This window comes from Mustela nigripes, chromosome 17 (genome assembly GCF_022355385.1).
Source record: "Mustela nigripes isolate SB6536 chromosome 17, MUSNIG.SB6536, whole genome shotgun sequence".
Classification (NCBI taxonomy): Eukaryota; Metazoa; Chordata; class Mammalia; order Carnivora; family Mustelidae; genus Mustela; species Mustela nigripes.
In genome coordinates, this window is record NC_081573.1 from 5,101,595 (window position 1) to 5,125,020 (window position 23,426).

Genomic DNA, 23,426 nt, shown 5'->3' on the forward strand with positions numbered 1-23,426 from the left:
GTGGGTGGCTCAGTGGGTTAAGCCGCTGCCTTCGGCTCGGGTCATGATCCCAGGGTCCTGGGATCGAGCCCCACATCCGGCTCTCTGCTCAGCAGGGAGCCTGCTTCCCTCTCTCTCTCTGCCTGCCTCTCCATCTACTTGTGATTTCTCTCTGTCAAATAAATAAATAAAATCTTTAAAAAAAAAAAAAAAAAAGGTAATAGCTTAGTAACTGGCACACCAAACAGCAGCGTGTGCCAAGGGCCAGTGACTATGAGTAATCCTGTCTATACCCCTTAGGCCCAAATACACTTTCAAAAGAGTACTTGAACGCACGACGGACTAATTGTTTTCCTGGAGAGAGAGTCTGAATGCTATAGTGATGTGAATTCTATCCAAATTATATCGTGATTTTAGTACAAGTTCAATCAAAATTCCAGTGAGATTATTGTTTTTAAAGATTTTATTTATTTATTTATTTATTTATTTGACAGACAGAGATCACAAGTAGGCAGAGGCAGGCAGAGAGAGAGAGAGAGGAGGAAGCAGGCTCCCCAGTGAGCAGAGAGCCCAATGCGGGACTCGATCCAGGACCCTGAGATAATGACCTGAGCCGAAGGCAGAGGCTTTAATCCACTGAGCCACCCAGGCGCCCCCAGTGAGATTATTTTTAAAGGATCTGACCCAATTCCTCTTAAGATCTTCTGAAGAAACAGATGAGAGAAGCAAAGATTCTATTTTCAACAGAAGAATAAGAAGATGGGTCTAAAACCAATATATTAAACTATCCTGTAACACTTACCAGCATGGTCCTCAAAGATTAGAAAGATGAGAAACATTAAAACTTTGTAAATAGGGGCACCTGGGTGGCTCAGTGGGTTAAAGCCTCTGCCTTCGGCTCAGGTCATGATCCCAGGGTTCTGGGATCGAGCCCCGCATCGGGCTCTCTGCTCTGCAGGTATCTCTCTCTCTCTGTCAAATAAAATCTTTAAAAAAAATTTAAAACTTCGTAAATAATAACAGTTGACAAATATATTATTGTAAAGCAATCGAGAATAGCGAAATTCTTCAAAATCTTTTTTTTAAAGATTTTATTTATTTATTTGACAGAGAGAGAGAGAGATCACAAGTAGGCAGAGAGGCAGGCAGAGAGAGGAGGAAGTAGGCTCATTGCTGAGCAGAGAGCCCGATGTGGGGCTCGATCCCAGGACCCTGAGATCATTACCTGAGCTGAAGGCAGAGGCTTAACCCACTGAGCCACCCAGGCGCCCCGAAATTCTTCAAAATCTTATTTTGAGGGTTGAAAGGTTTCTTTTCCTCCATGACATCAAATACATCGTGTTTTTCCACACCAACTAATTCTCAGATTCTCTGCCACCAACTAAATGTCCAACAGGTCAGTTCAATGTCTATGCTAGCGATCCAGAGTTAACCCAGACCCCAAAGGTTAAGGGCTCAGTCCCACAAGACTGCCCGCTTCGGATGCTGGTGGCAAATAGCGTGCCCAGGCCACGCACATCTCTGCCCAGCCAACCACAAATTCAGGGGATCCCATGAAACCTGCCTCTCAGGGTTAAATTCATTTACTAGAACAACTCACAAAACTCAGGAAAGCACTTTAGTTACTATTACTGGTTTATTATAAAGGATACAGCTCAGGAACCACAAATAGAAAAGAGGTGTAAGGCTAAGGGTGGGTAAGAGGTTTGGAGCTTCCGTGCCTTCTCCAGGCACACCACCCCCACAGCACCTTGATGTCTTCGTCAACTGGGGAAATCACTGGACGTGATGTTTAGGCCTTTTTTTTTTTTAAAGATTTAAAAAATTTATTTGAGAGAAAGAGTGTTTGTGGGCCAACTGAGAGGAGGAACAGAGGGAGAGAATCTTTAAGCAGACTCTGCTGAGCAAGGGAGCCTGACGTGGGGCTCCATCCCAGGATCCTGGGATCATGACCTGAGCCAAATGCAGACGCTTAACCAAATGAGCCACCCAGGCACCCTGCCCAAACATTTTTGTCATTCAAAAGATTCCAAATATCTCCTTTTTCTTCCTTCCTCCTCCCTCTCTCCCTTCCTCCTTCCCTCTGTCTTTCTCTTCCTCCCTTCATCTCTTCCTTCCTTCCTTTCCTTTCTGTTTAAGATTTTATTTGTCAGAGAGAGAGAGAGAGTGCGCACAGCAGGAATAATGGCAGGCAGAGGGAGAAGCAGGCTCCCGTCGAGCAGGAGCCCGATGTGGGACTTGATCCCAGCACCCTGGGATCATGATCTGAGTCGAAGGCAGACGCCCAACCAACTGAGCCACCCAAGAATTCCCTGTTCTTTTTTAAAGACTTTATTTATTTATTTGACAGAGATCACGAGAGAGAGGAGGAAGCAGGCTCCCCGCGGAGCGAAGAGCCTGATGCGGAGCCTGAACCCAGGACCCTGGGATCATGACCTGAGCCGAAGGCAGAGGCTTTAACCCACTGAGCCACCCAGGCGCCCTGCATCCCTCGCACTTAAATCGATTTTTAGGAGTTCTGCATCAATGAAGGGGATCAGAATATGCCACCCCAAAATATACCACTTGGGCATAAGGACTTTTTTGAGCTGGAGGCAAATGAGTATCAACAAAGGCAGAAAGAAGCCTTCTCAGAGTTTCTTTTATCTGCCCACAGGCAGAAATTCCTGAGAAATGAGGACTTCTGTAAATACCCCCGGGGGAAGATTAAGGCTGTGGAGAAGATGGAAAGTTGGCACCCAGAGGGTTCTTCAAACAAGCGTTTCTAAGATAATCCTTATCTCCAGCTAGTTCCCTCTGCATATTTCTCAGTCACTTCCCCGCAACTTAACCACCCCTAGCCTAAAACCCTTTTACTTTGGTCCCGTGGCTTCTTCAGAGTTTGTGGCTTCTTCAGAGTTTATCATTCGTTGTTAAAAGGTATAGAAGTATGGTGGGGGGGGGGCACGCCTGGCTGGCTTACTTGGTTAAATGTCTGCCTTCAGCTCAGAGAGGCAGGGAATAGAGTCACTCTCACAGCTTTGGAAGGAACCAACCCCTGAAGACACTCTGATCTGAGACTTCTAGGCCACCTGTCAGACAAGGTTTGTTACTGAAGTCACCCAACAGTGGTACTTTGTTACAAAAATCCCAGAACACTAATATATCCCTTGCTACCAGGATAAGCCCTTATGGCAATGTTTGCCTATTAGCCAAAATACAACTGAAGGTAAGAGAGGCTGCTTTCCTTGTTTTAAGCCCCAATCATTTTAAAGATTTATTTACTTGAGAGAGAGCGTACGAATAAGCCGGAGGGGCAGAGGGAGAGGGAGAGAGCATCTCAAGCAGACTGCACAGAGAGAAAAGCCCAATTTGGGGCTCGATCTCACCACCATGAGATCACAACCTGAGCCGAAACCAGGAATCAGAGGCTTAACCAACCACACCACCGAGGCGCCCCATAAACAGGAAGGATTTAATACGAGGAAATAAACACGGGAAATGTCAGGAAGGGTTGGAGGAGTGGACTCTGGGCTACACGTTCAGGAAAGCCTCCCGGAAGGACACTGCTGAAGCATCCCCTCCAGGGGAGCTGGGACCCCTGACTATCCTGAGGGTGGAAACTAGGGAGCAGGTCGCTGCAGGAACACACACAGTTCGCTGCTATGGTAGTCCGTCTCATCAGAGGCCCAGTGAGCCGTAAATCCCAGGGGTCACACCCTGTGTAGGCCCCGCCCCTTCAATCTGGCCTCATGACTTCCTTTCACCAGTTGGACAAGACGGAAGTGAGGTTCTGCCTATTCTAGATTGAAGCTTTACAAGGCCAGCAGGTCTGTTTTTGCACCCTGGGCAGCCCTGGACTACCATAAAATAGGTCAGGCTGCCTTGCTGGGGAGATCTCTTGAAGAGATCCCGTGAAGGGGGAGTGTCCTGGCCACTTCCCAGCGGAGTTATGCAGCCACTCCGGTGACTGCTGCAAGACAGACAAGACCAACCCAAACAAGGTCGCAGGATCGTGACCAAATGGAACTGCCGGCTTTTCAGATTGTGGCTAAAACAAGCATGGCATAAAAGTTCCCATTTTAACCATCTTTACGTTTACAATTTAGTGGCATTAATTACTCTCCCAATGTTGTCTAACCATCGCCACAGTCTATTCTCCTGGAAGAACCTTTCATTATCTCCAACAGAAACTCTGTGCCTATTAAACAAAACCACCTCATTCCCCATTCCTCCCTCCTCCCAGCTCCTGGCAACCACCAGGAACATCTTTTCATGTGCTTATTGGCCATTTGTGTATCTTCTCTGGAGAAATGTCTATTCAAGTCCTTGGCCCATTTTTGAATGGGGTCATTTGTTTTTTGTTTTTATGGAGTTGGAGGAGTTCTGGATATTAACTCCTTATCAGATAGATGACATGCAAATATATCCTTCTAGTATGTGGGCTGCTTTTTCACTCTGTTGGCTGTGTCCTTGGATGCATGGAAGTTTATTTGTGTTCTTTTTTTAATGTATTTATTTTATTTATTTTTAAATTTTATGTTTAATTTTGTTGTCTGTGCTTTTGTTGTCACATCCAGGAAGTCACTGCCAAATCCAAAGTCATGAAGCTTTTGCCCTGTGTTTTAAGAATTTAATAGGGACACCTGGCTGCCTCAATGGGTGGAGAATGAGACTCGATCCTGGGATGTGAGCTCAAGCCCTGTTGGGTGTGGAGATAACTTCAGAAAATAAATAAATATTTCTTTTAAAAAGTTTTAATAGTTTTATTTCTTACATTTTGGCCTTTGGTCCATTTTGAATTAATTTTTGTACATGGGATAAGGTAAAGGTCTTATTTTGTTCTTTTGCATGTGAATATCCCTTTTTCCTAATATCATTTTTTTAAAAATATTTTATTTATTTATTTGACAGACAGAGATCACAAGTAGGCAGAGAGGCAGGCAGAAAGAGAGAGGAGGAGGAAGGCTCCCCGCTGAGCAGAGAGCCCAACACGGGGCTCGATCCCAGGACCTGGAGATCACGACCCGAGCTGAAGGCAGAGGCTTTAACCCATTGAGCCACCCAGGCGCCCCTCCTAATATCATTTTTGAAAAGACTGTCCTTGGGGCGCCTAGGTGGCTCAGTGGGTTAAGCCTCTGCCTTCAGCTCGGGTCATGATCCCGGGGTCCTGGGACCGAGCCATCCATCAGGCTCTCTGCTCTGCAGGGAGCCTGCTTCCTCCTCTCTCTCTGCCTGCCTCTCTGCCTACTTGTAATCTCTGTCAAATAAATAAATAAAATATTTTTTTAAAAAAAGAAAAGACCGTCCTTTCTTCATTGAGTGGTCTTGGCACACTTGTCAGAGATCATTTGACTACATGTAAGAAGGTTTATTTCTGACTTCTCTATTCTTTTCCATTGGTTCCCATATCTTCCTTTATGCCAGTACCATGCTACTATGATTACTGAACTTTGTAATCACGAGCTCCTTCTGCTGGACCCCCTCAAGCATTTTAGGTTGGGTAGACCAGAAGATGGACCTGGGGTCAGACAAGCAGAGCCTGTGGACACAAAGAAACTGCATAAGCAGGTGGGCTAGACCCCTGTTGCACAAGCCCCTGTCCTTGAGTCGACACTTAAGACTACACTGAGCAGGGCTGAAATGAGGAGGAGTTCCCTAAAATCAGCTGACAGAGGTAGAAAAAGTCTGGGCAATATTTTTATTCATTTAACTCTTCGTTACAGAAATTCAAAGCATATACAAAAGTAAAATAATATGATGAAGTCGGGACACCTGAGTGGTTCAGTCATTAAGCATCTGCCTTCAGCTTGGGTCATAATCCCAGAGTTGGGGTTCCTGGGTGGCTCAGTGGGTTAAGCATATGCCTTCGGGTCAGATCATGATGTTAGGGTCCTGGGACTGAGCCCCGCATTAGGCTCTCTGCTCAGCGGGGAGCCTGCTTCCCCCTCTCTCTCTGCCTGCCTCTCTGCCTGCTTGTGATCTCTCTTTCTCTCTCTGTCAAATAAATAAATAAAATATTTTAAAAAAATAATCCCAGATTCCTGGGATTAAGCCCCATGTCGGGCTCCCTGGTCAGCAGAATCTGCTTCTTCCTTTGCCTCTCCTGCTCCCCCTGCTTGTGCTCTCATGCGCATGCTCTCTAACAAAATCTTTTTAAAAAAGGAACAAAAATGGATACGTATTTTAAAAATAATATGATGATAATGAAGTCTCCACCCCCCCATGACCATCCCCTAGCTTTACTACTTATCAATTTGTGTCCAAGCTTGTTTCACTTTTGCCCCTGTGGTGGGCTGGAGAATGCCCCCCCACAAAGATGTCCACGTCCTGATCCCTGGAACCTGTGACGGTGTTCTGCTACATGGCAAAAGGGAATTAGGTTGCAGATGGAATTAAGGTTTCTCAACAGCTGGTTTTAGGATAGGGAGCTATTCCTGGATTTTTCAAGTGGTCCCACAATATCACAAGGGTCCTTATAAGTTCAAGATGATGGCAGGCATCAGTCACAGGAAGATATAGAACAGAAAGGCACAACGGGGACAACAATGCTGGCAAGGAAGAGGGAAGAAGCAGCCCGGACCCCAGGAGTGTGGGTGGCTTCTAGAGGCTTTCTAGAGGACAATGATATGGATTCTACCCTGGAGCCTACAGGAAGAAATCTGCTGACGCCCTGCTTTCAGCCCAATGAGAACCATTATATACTTCTGGGCTCCAGAGTGTAAGATAGTAACTTAGCATTACTTAAAGTGCTGAATTTGAGGCAACTAGTTACAGCCACAAATAGACAGCAATGTAACGCCTCTCCACAGGATCCCTGGGAAGCTCACCCATACAGTCTTATTTTATCCCTAAACACTTCAGTGTGCATTTCCTTAAAGATAAGAGTTCTTTTAGAACCACTATCACCCATGAAGAATTAATTATTTCCTAATATCAAATACCCAGTCAAGAATGGAACTTTATAAATATATATATATATATATATATATATATATATATATATGACACTTAATAAGGTTTGTTGAATGAATACACAAATGAACTGGTCTTTGACAAGATTTAAGCTCGTCATACGAGTCTCTGATCCACACTTGTTAGCCTCGCCGTTGAGAAGCCCTTAGCACATATGTCCAATAACCTTAAAAATGGTTATTTTAGGAGCACCTGGGTGGCTCAGTCGATTGAGCAGAGGACTCTTGGTTTCCACTCAGGTCATGACCTCAGGGTCCTGGGACAAGCCCTCCTTGGGCTCCATCCCCAGCGGGAGTCTGCTTGAGGATTCTCCACCTCCCCCCTCAAATAAACAAATAAAAGTAAAAAATTAAAATACAAAGAATAAATGGTCACTTCACCTTTCCAAAGAGCTGAAAACACGGCGGAAGCAAAGCGGTGAAAGTAGAGCGCCCTTATGTGAATTCATCTAGTGGAGGGTGGTCCTCCACCAGCTGCTGGTGCAGTCCATGAGCGTCCGACGCTCCTGACACATATGACGCTCCTGACGCACCAGACGCACCTGACACACCTGCCCAGTGCCCTGCGTTTGCGCGGGAAGTGGCGCTCACTGCTAAAGTGCCTGTGCAAGGCCAAGAGGGGGGCTGTGCCCTGGAGAAACCCCAGATGGTTGAGTTGCCCCTGCGGGATGTGATCACCCTGCCCGAGGTGGTGTCTCCCAGGGCAAGACCTTTCCCAGGTGGGAATCAAGCCCAAGATGACTGGCCACCACCGGGGCGAGTTCTCCATCACCAGAAGCCTGTGAAACCCAGCAGGCCTGGTATCGGGCCACCCATTCCTGCCGCTTCATCCTTCTCAAGTAGCCTGTTTGGCCAATAAAGGCACAGCCTTCTCTTAAGAAAAATTTGAAATAAATTTGGATTAGAGAAAGTTGCCAAAGTGATGATGACGTGTCAGTGTTGGTTCCTGAATTGTACCAAATGTCCCACTCTGGGGTTGGGGGTGGTGGTGGATGGAGATAATGGGGGAGGCGAGCAAGGGGGTAGGGGGTATATGGGAACTCTCTGTGACTTTCATCAATTTTTCTGTGAACCTAAAGCTGCTCTAAAAAATGAAGTCTATTTTATTATTATTATTTTTAGTTGTAGATTACAGAGAGCATGAGCCCAAGTGGGGGGCGGGGCAGAGAGGGTGGGAAATGAAACCGGATTGTGTTCATTGTTGCTGCATGACAAATTACCCCAAACTTAGAGGCTTAAAACACACATTGATTATCTCACAATCTCCATAGATCAGAAGTGCAGACAGAGTTCAGTTTTTTTTCTCCACTTCGGGGGCACCTGACTGGCTCAGCCGGTGGAGCACGTGACTCTTGATCTCAAGATTATGAGTTTGAGCCTCTTGTTGGGTATAGAGATTACTTAAAAATAAAACCTTAAATAAATTTTAAAAAAAGATTCTCCATTTCAGGGCCTCCCCAGGGTAGAATTCACGTGCTGTCCAGGGCTGTGTTCTCATCAGAGACTCTACTGAGGGGACAGCCACTTCCAAGCTTCCTTAGATTGTTGGTGGAATCAATTTTCTTTTGACTGTATAGCTGAGGCCTCCAGAGCCTTCCAGGGTGTTGGCTGGTGGTGACCTCTACTTGGCCACCCATAGTTCTTTGGAAAGTAAGCTTTCTCAACATGGTTGCAAGCCAGCAAAGAGAATCTCTCACCCCATGGAGAGATTAAGGGGGTGACATGCCATTCCTTTTGTCATATACTGTTGATTGGAAGTAAGCCACAGATCTGCTCACACTCAAGGGACTGACACAAAGGTGTGGACATGAAGAGGTAGCAGATCGTGGGGGTTCACCTCAGGGTGCGTCTCCTATAGGGATGGATTTGGAAATGGGATTTGGAAGGGGGGTGAGGTTAGGGATATGGGGTTGAAGCTGATGTATTGGGAGTTTGCATTACTTTTTATCCTGTTGCATACAAAAAAAACCCAAGACATAACAGCTGAAAACAACAAACATTTATTATCTCAGTTTCTGCAAGTCAGGAGTCTGGCTCAGGATCTTACATGAGGTCACAGCAAAGAAGTCAGTTGGGCTGCTGTCATCTGCAGGGTTGACTAGGGTGGGAGATCTGCTTTCAAGATGGTTCCCTCACTGGTAGTTGGCAGGAGGCCTCAGAGCCTCAACATGTGGGCCTCCCCACAGGCTGCTTGAGTGTTCCCACGACACGGCAGATGGCTTCCCACAGAGCAAGTGATTCCGAGAGAGAGTGAGAAGGAACCAGAAGTCTTTCATGTCACAGTTACTTCTACCATATTCTTTTACTTGGGGGAAAAGAGTCACTAGTTCCAGTCCACACTCAAGGGTGCGGGACGAGGGGGGAGGATGAAGGGATGAAGGACCACCTTGTGGAGGGAAGAGGGTCACAGCACTTGTCAAAAAATTTTTTTTGATTAAGTGAACTCGATCTCCAACACAGGGCTTGAAATCATGCCCCTGAGATCAAGAGTTGCAAACTCTACTGACTGAGCCAGCCAGGCACCCTACTTGTCGACGTTTTTCAGAATCACTAGAGTTAGTGGGTTAGATGTGGAGGTTGGAATGGTGGCAGTTAAGGTGTTCAGGATTTTAATGTGTTGTGGGGTTTGGGTTATTATGCTCAACTTGATGGAAAAAAGGGGCTTGGGATCATAGAGTATGGAAATTATGGCAGTAGTGGATTGGATCATTGGATTTGGTGTGGTTAGATGGGGTTGGTATTGATATGACTGCGGCCGAGCTGGTGGGGGTTGTAGGGGTAGAGTGGAGGTGCAGTCAAGGAGTGTGCTGTTTAAAGTCATAACTATGGGTCAGGTTCAAGTTTGGGTTATAATGGGGATGGGATGGAGTTTTAGTGGGGTGATGGGAGTTTAGGGTTGGACATTTTCATGCTGGTCGTATGCTCTGAATTGTGGTTGAGGTTTTGGGTGTAGTGGGGTGTGGTGTTTTGGAATTGTTGGTTATTGGAATTGACAGTAGTGCAGGGGGAACATTAGTTGGTGCATTTCCTGGTTATGGGAGCTGAATCCCTCACCGAGGTAGAGGTTGAAATGGCTGGGGTTGGGGTTGAGTAATATGAATCTTGAGTGGATGGGGCGCCTGCGTTGCTCAGTGGGGTAAGCCTCAGCCTTGATCTCAGGGTCCTGGGATTGAGTCCCACATTGGGCTCTCTGCTCAGTGGGGAGCCTGCTTCCCCCTTTCTCTCTGCCTGCCTCTCTGCCTACTTGTGGTCTCTGTCTGTCAAATAAATAAATAAAATCTTAAAAAAAAACGAATCTTGAGGGGTTCATTTGAGGGGTGTCAACTAGATGAGTGGAATGGTGTCGATTTTTACTTTTGGGGCAGGCAGTGGTACTGGGGCTGCAGGAACTGGACTAATGAGAGTTTAGGGGATTGTTTGGCTGGGGTGGGCCTTGGATGCTTGACTTTGGTGTGCAATGATTGTAACTGAGAATTCAGGTTGGGCCTGGGGATGGAGAGGAACTCTTCTCCTTCTCCACCCTGATCCTCACCTCTCCCACCCCTGCCCAGCCCAACAGCACCGCAAACACCACAAGCCCAGTTTACGGATCTTTATTGGACCAGATGTGGGATTTTCCAAACCCAAAAGGCCACCTCTGTCCTGCACCAGCCCAGTTGTAGAGACCCTCTCCCTAGTTCTTGGGGAGACCAGCTCCCTGCAGGGAGGGGTCAATAGTTGGTGGATTTTGTGGTTGCCTTGGAGCCCCTCTTGTGGCAGGGGAGACAGCTACCCCCATGCCCCGAGTCCTCCTCCGGTAACCCTCTGCATCTGGGCTTAGGACGCTGTCCCTCCTGGAAGAGGGAGGCTACGTCCAACAAGGCATCCTCAATGTGCTGTCCCAGTCGGTGGGAGTCCTGGAAGGAGAAATACATCATGTCCAGGAGAAGCTGGGAGAAGGGCTCCTCGGTGCTGGAAAACAGGAGGGCTGGTATCCCCGATGCCCCGGTCGGAGGGAGGAGGGGGCTGGGCTTCCTGGATCATAGGGGCAGCAGGGAGCTGGGATTCTAGACTGGTTGGTTGTAAGAGCGGAGGGAGTTAGGAGTCCAGACCCCTGGGTCCTGAGGGAGGAGGGTCCAGGGGTGTGTGTTCAAGTCTGTCTCACCGTTTTTGTGCTAGATTTTTTGCTGGAGATGTGGAAGGTAATGGTGTCATCCCCCATGAAGATGTACGAAACGCCATAACCGTGGTCATCGGCCTGGAGAGGGACAGAGGGAGGGGAACCAACTAGACTCCGAACTCCTCCCCCACTAGGCCGGAGTGCAGACCCCAATGCCCTTCTCCCTCAGGGTCTAGGGTCCAGGGAGGTGGGATCAGGCCCAGTTCCACTCACAGGCCCGAATCCACCACCAGAGGAAACGTAGTCAGGGTAATTGTGGACGTCAAACAGGTGGATTTGCTGAACAGGGATCTGGCTGGTGGCGAGCTGCCACTGCTCCGAGTGAACCTGAGGGGCAGAAGATGGGCAAGCCTGCTATAAAGACAGACAGACCCACCAGTCCACGCCCCCTTGGCTCAGCTCCCTGCAGCTCTGGCCCTTTCTCACTTCTAAATCATCAAGTTTCTCCGCCCTTCCCCTCCCTGACACCTGCCCTTCCACTCCTTTCGGACCACACCTCTCGGCTTCTGCCTGATTCCGCCCTTTTCTCAGGTCTTCCAGACCACACCTCCTTTAACCCCGCCCCCCGCGGGCCACGCCTCTTCTTCTCCCTGACCACCACCCCCCCACCCCATCCCATCCCCTTCTCTTTTCCCCTTTTCCCTCTCTGCGCCCCCTACCGACTCTCTCCTCTAACCCCCTTTTCCCACCTCACCCTCCTGGTCCTGAAGTACCCTTCTCCTCCCATGGTTCCCCTCTTCCATCTCTAACCCTTTCCCTGCACCCCAACCTGGTCCAGAAAGGGTGAGCGCAAGTGGAGAAATTGGGACACGATGTAGAGCGCGAAGAGGTGGCGGTCAACTCCCTGTCCGCTCATCGCTGCCTTCAGCAGAGCCTGGTGCTTTTCCACCGCCAGGCGGAACAGAGCACGGCGCTGGGGTTCCTGGGGGTCCCCCAGGGGGAGGTGACAGGTCATGGAAAGACAGGAAGTGGGCTTACTGCTGCAGTTTGTCACATACCCCTGGCCTCAACCCAGCCTGCAAAATCCCTGCAAGGCAGAGATATCAATTCTACTTTACCAAGGGTAAACAGGCTCAGAGAGGGGACGTCACTTGCCCAGGGTCACACAGCAAAGCAGAATCAGGTAGGTTCCCAGGTCTGTCTGATCTAGGACCCCAACTCCTTCCACTGATCCAAAATAGGTAGGGGGAGAGGGAACAGAGGTACCCAGGGGGGTTCTGAGTAAAGAGGTTACATAGGGACTACAAGGGAGGGTACCAACAGAAGCCACAAGGTCACCTAGAGGTTAAATAATCAAAGAGCGCTACATTGTGGAACCCAGAATCCCTGTTGGGTACTCCCCCATGAAAGCATATATCACACTCTGCTGAAATATCTCTGTCTCCCCCCACCAGTGAGTTCTTAGAGGTCAGAGACCAGGTCTGGTTCCTCTTTTGTCCTTAATGCCCATCATGGGGTCTGGTCCTCTGAAGGTACTCCAGAAATATTTGCAAATGTAGGAATGAATGTATGGAAATGACCAAAGCCTCAAACGAGGTCTTCACCCACTGTTTTCTCTTTGTCCTCCATGGCTCTCACGAAGTTGCAGGCCTCCCTCGTACAAGACCGCACCGTTTCTGTCCGACCTTCCAGGAACAAGCGAGTCATAGTCGACTCATAAGTCAGGCAGAATTCACCCCTGTCCTGGGGGACAAGGGAGGAGCCTGTCAGCTGGTCTCTGGAAATCTTCACAGACTTGACCCGCCTCTGTGTAGGCCTCCCGCCTCCTCCCACTCAGGGAATATGTGGTCGGGAGAGAGAAATCAAGATGGCGGACCCCCAAGGGCAATGACTGAGAGGAGTCATTAAAGGGACTGACAAGGCAGGCCCAGGGGAACCAAAGTCCTGGCAAGGGGCTGAGCCGAGGGCCCCAACTGACCCGGAAGTGGGCCAGCTGCAAGGCCACCTGCGTGAAGCTATCTGAAGAGAGATGGCAGCGTTTGATGAAGCTCTTGCCAAAGTGGGAGAAGGGGAAGACGTGGCAGTCAATGTTTCCAGACAAGGTCTTGGCTCCCCTCAGGGCTAGAGAGATGGACAGACGGATCTGCCAGAGGAAGAGGGAGGGACGGATGGCTGGGGTTACAGATGGGGTAGGGTTAGAGCTGGGAGTGGGGCTGGAAGTGGAGGTGGGAATCGAGTCAGAGTAGGGGTGAAATGCAGAAATGAGGACAGAGACGAACATGTCACTGAAGGTCTGCATTAAGGATGGGGGTCAGGGTGGGACTGGGGTCGGGGTTGGGGTTGAGTTTGGGGGTAGGGATGAGCTTCGAGTCAAAGCCAAGGGGGCTGTGGGACTTGGAAGAGAGCCCCCAAAGCCCAGTCTCACCTTTTCTGGAAGGTCCCAGTGCAGCCGCTGGGGCTGGGGCAGTGAGGGCTCAGGATGGCCCTTGCAGTGGCCGTCTGCCGAGTAGCCCAGCTGAAAACATTCCGTGGCCAGAGTGAACTGTGTACAAACAGAGGCTGTCAAAGTCCTTTCTTCCCTCTGGGCTGAGAGCCGTCTAACCAGGGACTTCTTTTCATAAGTCCCTCTGGGGTTTGGGGGTGGGAGGCAGTCCTTGGGAATCAGAAACCTCTGATATTCACAGGTGGGTTCTCAGGGTCAAGTTCATTGAGAGTAGGACTAATACTAACACTCAGAGGGGCCTTACTGACCCTTTGCTTCTGACTGGTAGACAAAGAGCCATCAACAGCTGCCCCCGCCCTCCCAAGACACCCCACCTCCACCACTCCCACTACCCCCACCAGGATCCTGAGACAGCAGAGGAAGAGCCCAACACAGCATGGATCTCCAGAGGGGGCCGCCTCCATTCTGATTGTTAAATATATACATTTTTTTAAGATTTTATTTATTTATTTGAGAGAGAGAGAGAGCATGAGCAGGGGCAGAGGGAGAAGCAGACTCCCCTCAGAGCAGGAAGCCTGATGCAGGGCTCCATCCCAGGACCCTGAGATCATGACCTGAACTGAATGCAGAGGCTTAAATCCACTGAGCCACCCAGGGGCGCCTTGTTTCAATATTATAAACCAGGAGTTGGGGCACCTGGGTGGCTCAGTGGGTTAAAGCCTCTGCCTTTCACTCAGGTCATGGTCCCAAGGTCCCGGGATCGAGCCCCATATCTGGCTCTCTGCCCAGCAGGGAGCCTGGTTCCTCCTCTCTCTCTCTGCCTGCCTCTCTGCCTACTTGTGATCTGTCAAATAAATAAATAAATAAAATCTTAAAACAACAACAACTAGGAGCACCTACCACCTGCCAGCCTTCCACTTAATTCTCACAGTAACTTAGGAAGAAGGGATTCACATCCCCATTGTAACAATAGAAACCTCAGAAGAACAATTCACTTGGGGCCTAGTTGTTTGCAATGATCTATACCATATTCTATGTGACATCTCTTCTTTCAAAGTCAATGGGCTGAGACCATAATGTTGACAAGAAGGGTCTGAGGGGGGCACACCTGGGTGGCTCAGTGGGTTAAAGCCTCTGCCTTCAGCTCAGGTCATGATTCCAGGGTTCTGGGATCGAGCCCCACGTCGGTCTCTCTGCTTAGCAGGGAGCCTGGTTCCTCATCTCTCTCTCTGCCTGCCTCTCTGCCTACTTGTGATCTCTGTCTGTCTAGTAAATAAACAAAATCTTAAAAAAAAAAAAAAAGGGGGTCTGAGGGGTCTGAGGTTCAACTGTCAACTGAATTGACAGTTTCATTTATCAGTACCACCAAAGGGGGAAATTCTCATTTGTGAAACAGTGCTTACTGGGGACTGCTCTTATGAGCTGAAAATGGCCTCCCTTCCCCACATACATGCCAGATCTCACCCTGGGCCCCATCCAACACCCCGTGTAACACTACGGAACAGCAGGAACCTGATAGGGCACAGATACCACCCCCTATGATTTAGGGACTACATAAAATAGAGATGCTAAGGTTCTTAGGATTGGATGGGAACTTACAGATCAAAGAAAATCCAACCCTTTCAACCTGATGAAGGAAGAACCGAGGTTCCTGGTCCCCCTGAGTGTAACACCCTGGAGAGGAAGGTCTTTGGAAGTGGGGCTGATGGTCCCCAAGGCGGGGGGCTGGCTCTCCTACCTCCCACATGTGTCCCGAGATGGGGCAGTCTGCCCACGAGTGCTCCACGCTGAGGCCCAGCTTCCCGTTGGAGAAGACAATCAGAGTGAAGGATTTGTCAAACCAGCTGCAGGGGGAGAACTCAAAGTGGTCACCAGGGAACCAAGAAGGAACTCAGGTGCTCGAGTTCTGTGGGACGTAGGAGTGTCAGGGTGGATGGATTTTTCCGGAACCAGGGTTGATCTGGGGCTCTCTGAGAGGGTGGGGTCTCTACCAGGTGGTCTAGATGGTTGCTGGGCACATCTAAGGTTTGTTAAATTGGAAGATTTTGGGGGGAACATGCCCAGAAAGGGTCAAGGCTCCCAAGTTGCTGAGAGGTTAGGGGGCCTCTTCTGGGAACCTCAGAAATCAGAGTGATGCCTGGGGGTGCATCTAGGTTGTTGTCTGAGGATCTCTAGGTAGTAAGTCCAACAACTGAGGTCCTGAGTCTGGGATGCCTGGATGAAAATCGAAGGATTCTGTGGTTCTGAGCCTGAGGTCCCCAGGCTTGAGGTTCTGGCTTTGGGGTCTCTAGGTCTGTAGGTCCAGGTGTGGGGTTCAGTGGTCCTCAGATCTGGGATCCAGGGTCTGCTTGTCTAGTGTCCAGAATCCTAGGTCTGGATACCAGGTTCTGGGGTCACTGGTTGGGGTGGGGTTCAACTCCAGGGGCTGACTCACCGGTCATGGCCCCTGCCAGCCAGGAGGGCACGGGCATAGGCATCCAGTGAAGCTGCAGGGTCCTCCCTGGTGAGCCCCGCAGGCTCGGAGTCCAGTGATACAAAGAAAGCTGCTCCTTCCACGGCCTCCAACGCGTCCTCGGCCTGGATCTTCAGGGAACTCCGCACCTGGGCCCACATATCCCTGGAGGGAGAGTGGGGAAAGACACGTGCCTGAGCCCAGGCCACCCCTGCACCCCACCCAGCTTCTGCCCGGCCCCCCCACCTTGCCTTTCCCCAGCCTCCAGAGGGTGCTTGGGCCTCCATGACTCTGACCTCTTACTCTCACCTGGGTGCAGCAGTCAAGGCGGCCAGATGCTCCTCCTGGGGGCAGGCGGGGGAGGGGTCGTCCAGGATTCGCTGGAACTGCTGCTCCAAGGCCCGTGGGGAGAGTAGGCCGCTTGGGGAGTGGGTCCCCACACGGAAGAATCGGCCTCGGTGGAAGACAGCCACATGTCGGCTGTCCCGGAGGTGGCGGATGTGATCTGGGGGGAGTCGGGGGGACAGAAGGGCGGAGGGCAGGAAGGTCAGATACACTGCAAGAATAAGAACCATTTAGGGTGCCTGGGTAGCTCAGGCGGTTATGTGTCTGACTCTTGGTGGGGTGGGATCCAGCTGTTCCAGGCTCCCCGTTCAGCTGGGAGTTTGCTTGGGATCCTTGTCCTGCCCCTCCCCCTCCTCCTCTGCTCTTCCCTGTGCCACCCCGCACATGCACACATTCTCTCCAAAATAAATTTTAAAAAAGAATAAGAACCATTTATTAAGCCCGTCCTGTATGGCTCGCACTGTTCTAAACACTCATAGAATCCTCCCGACCCTATGTACCCTTATTTTCCCATTTTAGAGATAAGAAAACTGAGTCTCAGAGAGGGCTACAACCTACCCGAGATCACGCAGCTAGGGAGCAATGGTGCTGGGATTCGAACCCAAGAGAACATGCGCTCAACCCTACACTGTATGTATACTGTATGCCTTACTCAGCGAGAACGCCAGAGAAACCTCACCTTTTTGGAGGCCGGGAATGCGCGTGGTATTGAATATCTTCTCGTACTGGGCGGAGCACAAGGGCCGCATTCCCATCAGTAGAGTCTGCAAGAGACCATGGGCTCAGGATGACACGGCCTGCCAGGACCCACATGGCCACACAGCCACAGGACCACAGCCTCCGACCCCAGCCCATGGGTTGGGGAGAGGGGGCTCTCACAGGCAAGATCTCCTGGCGGTTCAGCCGGTGGCGGTAGAGGAGGAGGGCATGGACGGCGTTCCCCGCACGAGCGGCCTGCACTGGTGTGGGAGTGACGTACAGGAAGTCCTGGGGGCCAGCCGAGGGGATGGCAAAATGCCTGGGATCAGGTCAGGCCCCTGTTCAGGGCACAGACCCCAAACACAGATGCTGACCCCAACAGTCGGCAAGATGGTGAATTAGACTCTGATGGGGGTCACTGACCCTAAACCCCACTTTTTATAGAGACATCCCAACCCTAGACCTGGGGAGCTAAGAACCCAGCCCCTTCCCAGCTCCTAATCCCGTTCCCCGGTCTCACCATCATGTAATAGTTACTGTTCACCATCAGCGAGTGCCGGGAGCGCAGGTATACGAATTCTTCCCACCAGTCACTGACCTAGGAGTGGGGCAGAGAGACGCAAGGCTGGGGCAGCTGTGGCCAAGGTCGGGGGGTGGGTCAGTGGGAGCGGCAAGATGCCCCAGACTTTGCCTTGTCAAACAGGAGGGTAGAGCTCAATGCAGGAGGCCATCATGATCAGTAACTAGCAGTAACCTATCAGTCTTACAGTTGGGGAATCTGTTAGCTAACCCGTGCTATACTCATGTCCTAGAATATCATCAAGCTCTCCAAACAGATCAAGGTGCACCTATCTGACTGCTGCAGAATGAGCGAGCACTGAGACAGCTGCCGACTAAAAAAAGCTAGGTGCACAATAAGATATGTGAAATGATATCATATAAGATTTGACTTATTTTTTTTTAAAGATTTTAAAAATGTATTTGTTTGGCAGAGAGAGAGTGTGCACAAGCAGTGGCAGCTGGCAGGCAGAGGGCAAGGAAGAAGCAGGCTCCCCACTGGGCAGAGAGCATGACCTGGGGCTCAATCCCAGGACCCCAGGATCATGACCTGAGCCAAAGGCAGATGCTTAACTGACTGAGCCACCCAGGCACCCCACATAGGAGATTTTTAAAAAATACCACCGAGACCGAAGTATCCATCAACAGATGAATGGATAACGAGTGTGGTCAATCCATACATAGAATGGGTTGGGTTTTTTTTTTTTTTTTTTAAAATTTTATTTATTTATTTGACAGAGAGAAATCACAAGTAGACGGAGATGCAGGCAGAGAGAGAGAGAGGGAAGCAGGCTCCCTGCTGAGCAGAGAGCCCGATGCGGGACTCGATCCCAGGACCCTGAGATCATGACCTGAGCCGAAGGCAGCAGCTTAACCCACTGAGCCACCCAGGCGCCCGGGTTGGGGTTTTTTTAAAAGATTTTATTTATTTATTTGACAGAGAGAGAGGTTACAAGTAGGCAGACAGAGACAGAGAGGGGAAGCAGGCTCCCTGCTGAGCGGAGAGCCCGACGCAGGCCTCCATCCCTGAGATCACGACCCTAGCCGAAGACAGAGGCCTAACCCACTGAGCCACCCAGGCGCCCTAGAGTGGGTTTTTTTTAAAACAAAAGATTTTATTTTTAAGTCCTTTCTACACCCAATCTGGGACCCAAACTCACAACCCTGAGATCAAGAGTCGCATGGTCCACCCACTGAGCCAGCCAGGCGCCTCTGCGATGGAATGTTCATATAAAAAGGAATGACAATGGGGCACCTGGGTGGCTCAGATAAGTGTCTGCCTGTGCCTCAGGCCATGATCTCAGGGTCCTGGAATCGAGTCCCACATCGGGCTCCCTGCTCAGCGGAAAATCTGCTTCTTCCTCTGACCCTCCCACTCACTTGTTCTCTCTCTCTCTCAAATAAATAAATAAGAATCTTAAATAAGTAAAAAGGAATGGAAACCTGATGTGCACTATGACATGGGTGGACCCTGAAAACATCAGTCCAGGTGAAATGAATCAGACACAAAAGGACAAATCATGTATGATCCTACTTACACGAAAACTCCAAAACAGACAGTTTCCTAGAGGTAGTAAGTAGACTAAAGTTTACCTGGCACTCTGGGGAAGTGGGAATGGGGATGTGTACAGAGTTTCTCTCTGGGATGTTGAAACGTTCTGGAAGTAGATTGTCGTGATGGTTGCACGACATTGTAGATGTACTTAATACCACTGAACTGTATACTTAAAAATGGTTAAAATGGTAAATTTTGTATTTTGTCCATTTTATCACAATAAAAATTATATGTTACCTATATTTTATATCATATATTTAATATGTTTCTGTAAGTTATATAATATATAATCATGTTATATATTATATAACTTAAAAATTACACATAATTAGGGGCACCTGGGTGGCTCAGTGGGTTAAGCCTCTGCCTTTGGTTCAGGTCATGATCTCAGGGTCCTGGGATGGAGCCCTACATCGGGCTCTCTGCTCAGCAGGGAGCCTGCTTCCCCCTCTCTCCCCGCCTGCCTCTCTGCCTACTTGTGATCTATGTCTGTCAAATAAATACACAAAATCTTTTAAACGATTATACATAATTATATAAATAAAATTTATATTATATATAAATACACGTTATATATATAATACACATATTATATAAATAAAATGTATATAACATAAGTAAAAAAATAGATAAAAAGTCTGATAAGATAGCACTGTATCAGACTTTAGTTGGCCTTGGTTTTTTTTTTGTTTTGTTTTCTTTGTTGTATTTAAGATAATGGGGTATGTTATAATGGGCAGTGCCTTAGAGATACAACAAAATATATACAGTGTGTGTGTGACTGTCTGTCTGTCCGTCTGAACACACATGAGCATATGTACTGGCACAGAACCTTGCCCAAACAGCTTGAAGGGAAAAAAGTGTAAAAATTAAGGTCTGGCTTTCCTCCTACCCCTCCAGACATGACTCAGTCCCCTCCATGGAGTTTGTCTGACTGACCTTTCCATGCCTCTGCCCCTTGGGGGACAATGTTTCAATTTCCTTCTGCCCATGAAGGTTCCGTTTGCTGTCACCCAGGCCTCTTTCCTGAGCCCTCACTCAGGGGTCAGGCTGCCCCAGGGCATCTCCCCACCATCCCCCAGGCACTCCCATGGAGCTCAGTGGCTTCACCCCAAAGCTGCTCCCCTTCTCCGCATCTCAGGGAGAGCCCTCAGGGGAGGCCCGTGGGTGCCATCCTCGCCATCTCCCCACCCCCAGCGTGGCCCTCCCCTCCTGCCTTCGACTCTGCCTCATCCCCCACTCAGGCCTTGCCCTCTCCCCCTTGCCCTCCCCCCCAACACCCTCTCCAGCCCCCCAGGCTCCACTGTCTTCCCTCCAGTCTTTCCCTGACAGCAGAGGTGATCCCGACCCACCCCTGTGCAGAACCCTCCCATGGCTCCTTGGCATCCCCTAGAAAAAGTCCTGGGTCCTCAGCTGGAGTTCAGGCCTCTCCCCACCACTCCGCCGTCACCTCTCGTGAGGATCATCCTTCAACCCTTTGTTCCAACCAGAGGAAAGCTCTCCTGGCTCCCAGCCCTTGCCCTGCAATCTCCTTACTTCCTCACCTCTCTCTGCTCAGCCCTTTCCCTCCTGCTGACCAGCTTGACAGATTCAAGTTCTGTCCAGTCCTCAGGGCTCAGCCCTAAGAACTTCTCCTCCTGGAGCCCTAATCCTCTCAGCCAGTGGTGGTGTCCCCTGACCACCCCATCCCTCAGGCACTCACACCACCCAGTGTGTCCCTTCACTGCTACCTCCACCTCAACCCACGCTGCCCGCGGCTATTTATGACTTCCCACAGAAAAGGACACCCATAACCCCTGATTTGGGTGAACTGCTGTCTTGTTCTGTGCCTCAGTTTCCCAAGAAACTCAAGTCAGAGTACTACCAAAAGCCTACTAGCTCCTCAACTCAGAATAGAAACCCATCTGGGGGAGGTGCCCTCGCGCAGAAGGAGCGGGTAAAACAAGAACATCTCCGAGGGCGGGGGCTCAAAATGTTTTTTGCCTCCTGCCAAGGGAGAGCTGAAATGTTGGGTAAGTCCTGGAATTGTGGTTCCAGTCCTGGAGGGTTGGGGGCGGGGCTGTGGAGGTGGGCAGGCTGAGATTATTGAAGTCAGACTCAGAATGTCGGAGCATGGGGTGGGGAGGCTCAAAATGTCGGCCCATGACGGATGGGGTTCAGAATATTGGAGAGTAAGAGCAGCTTGGAGGAGCATCTGGGGCTGGGTTTAAACTATAGGAGGGGGGGCGGGGCTCAGAGTATTGAGCAAGGGGTGGGGAGTGGGCGGGGCATGGGGGCGGGGAGGGGCCTAGACCTACAGGGGCTTAAGGATCCCTCAGAACCCTGCGGATCCGAGTCTGGGACTCACGTAATTGGACGCCCACCAGGACTTAAGCTGCAGGTACCACTGCAGCAGCGACGCCTGCAGCCGCAAGAATTCCTGCGCAAGGACGGACGTCCAGTCGAAGTCCTCGTCGGAGAGGATGGGCCGGACCGATTCCAGGTACTGAGCGGCAAGAAAAGGGTAGGTCACGCCCCCTGCCCGCCCCCCGCCCGCCCCCGCCCATCCCAGCCCATCCCAGGTGGAGGTCCTCCAGGCAGACCCACCTTGCGCACAGTGTCCTGCACGGAGGGCACGGGCTGGCGTGGCAGGGAGCGCTGGTAACTGAAAAGCATTGTTTTCCGGCCGGAGAAGATGCGGACCAGGGCCTGGAGGGAAACGGGAATTTGTGGATCATTACACCCCTCACTAGGGTGGGGGACCAGGTTTGGGGGTGGTGTGGCAACCTACAGAGAGAATGGGATAGAGACCCAGAGGAAGTGGGGGGACAGAAACTCAGGAAGAGGAATAGAGACCAGAGAGAGGTGGACAGGGTCCCAGAAAGGTGGGGACAGAGACCAGAGAGAAGGAGACAGAGAATTGGGTCCCCGAAAGGCCTAAGGAGGGAGGGCTCTGCCCCTCACATACCAGCCAGGTCTTAGTGGGTGAGGACATGGCTCCGTGGGGTTCAAGGAGCCAGCCATGGTAGGACAGAAGCAGCCTCAGGGCCACATGAAGCGTAAAGATCAGGGCTCCCCACAGGCACGAAGCAAACAGCGCAGCTGCCAGGACTCCCCGAAGCCTGTGGTGCTGCCCACCCCTGGGGGAGTAGAGAGAGAAGGGGCCTGGGTTTCCTGGCCCCTCGGCCTCAGACTGCTCCTCCCCTCCAACCCCACCCAGCCCTTGCTTTCCTGAACAATGACACCAAAGCTACTAAAATCACTTCCCATGGAAACAGATAGGTACTTAATACGTGGGAGCTGGGTTTTTTTTTTTTGGAGGGACACACACTTGGGGTGCCTGGATGGCTCAGTCAGTTAAGCGGCTGCCTTCAGCTCCTGCCATGATCCCAGGGTCCTGGGATGGAGCCCCACCTCGGGCTCCCTGCTCAGTGGGAAGTCTGCTTCTCCCTCTCCCTCTGGTCTGCCTCCCACTTATGTGCTCTCCCCGCCCCCCCCCACCCCGGCTCTCAAATAAATAAAATCTTAGAAGGAGAAGGAGAATAAGAAGGAGGAGGAGGAGGGGGAGGGAGAGGAAGAGGGGGAAGAGGACGAGGAGAAGAAGAAGAAGGGACACACTTCTCTCTCCCAGCATCAAATTATACTTTAAAGCAATGGTTCTAAGTGTGGCCCTTGGCATCTGCATCTGCAGGGCCTGGAAGCTGGTTGGAAATACAAATCCCCGGACCCCACCCAGACCTACTAGGACAGGCTCTCTGGGGGTGCACCCGCCATCAGTGTTTGAACAAGCCTCCCAGGTGGTTCTAACACACACTCAGGAAACGCTGATCTGTAGATTGGAAACTATCACAGATCAGCAAGTTTGCAAAGCGGCATCAGACACACGAGCAAGGCCCACCTAGAAGACTTGGGTCCTCCGAGTAAGGACTTGGGGCTCTTACTTCCCCTCTGTAGACGGGGTAAATCTGGACTCCCTGGAAATTCCTACCTCTGATCCTGGTTCCTACCTCTGATCCTACCTCTGATCCTGTGTCTGCCTTTTGGGACTGTCTGTACAAAACTGGAACCTTCTTCCCCAGGAGGACCAAGCCAAGAATTAGAACCATTAGAACCTGTCACTTCCCCTGCACCTGGGTTCCAAATCTTTCCCCAAAATGACAATTAGGATAACACAACCACTCCCGTTTAGTAACCTCCTGGCACTGTACTGAATGGATCATGTGCATGCTTTTTTTTTTTTTTTTTAAAGATTTTATTTATTTATTTGTAAGAGAGAGTGAGAACGAGCACAGGCAGACAGAGTGGAAGGCAGAGTCAGAGGGAGAAGCAGGCTCCCTGCGGAGCAAGGAGCCCGATGTGGGACT

At 50.4% G+C, this 23,426-nt stretch overlaps 1 protein-coding gene and 1 long non-coding RNA gene across 2 annotated transcripts in view; one reads left to right on the plus strand and one right to left on the minus strand.

The window, feature by feature from the left end:
* Positions 1-4,596, plus strand: part of LOC132005776 (uncharacterized) — a 4,818-nt gene extending 222 nt beyond the window's left edge. Inside the window, exons 2-3 of the long non-coding RNA XR_009400911.1 lie at positions 2,330-3,062; positions 4,539-4,596. This is a non-coding gene — a long non-coding RNA (uncharacterized LOC132005776). The remainder of the gene's footprint in view (positions 1-2,329; positions 3,063-4,538) is intronic.
* Positions 4,597-10,509: 5,913 nt separating this feature from the next.
* The window catches only part of CPT1C (carnitine palmitoyltransferase 1C), a 19,326-nt gene continuing 6,409 nt past the window's right edge, over positions 10,510-23,426 (minus strand). Inside the window, exons 5-20 of the mRNA XM_059381496.1 lie at positions 22,031-22,202; positions 21,670-21,771; positions 21,431-21,568; positions 17,491-17,568; positions 17,151-17,258; positions 16,951-17,035; positions 16,236-16,431; positions 15,909-16,091; positions 15,213-15,318; positions 13,457-13,573; positions 13,010-13,174; positions 12,640-12,774; positions 11,861-12,013; positions 11,305-11,418; positions 11,077-11,169; positions 10,510-10,828 (exon numbers count right to left, since the gene is read on the minus strand). Coding sequence (XP_059237479.1) covers positions 10,643-10,828; positions 11,077-11,169; positions 11,305-11,418; positions 11,861-12,013; positions 12,640-12,774; positions 13,010-13,174; positions 13,457-13,573; positions 15,213-15,318; positions 15,909-16,091; positions 16,236-16,431; positions 16,951-17,035; positions 17,151-17,258; positions 17,491-17,568; positions 21,431-21,568; positions 21,670-21,771; positions 22,031-22,202 — 2,131 coding nt within the window. The 3' untranslated portion in view covers positions 10,510-10,642. The remainder of the gene's footprint in view (positions 10,829-11,076; positions 11,170-11,304; positions 11,419-11,860; positions 12,014-12,639; positions 12,775-13,009; positions 13,175-13,456; positions 13,574-15,212; positions 15,319-15,908; positions 16,092-16,235; positions 16,432-16,950; positions 17,036-17,150; positions 17,259-17,490; positions 17,569-21,430; positions 21,569-21,669; positions 21,772-22,030; positions 22,203-23,426) is intronic.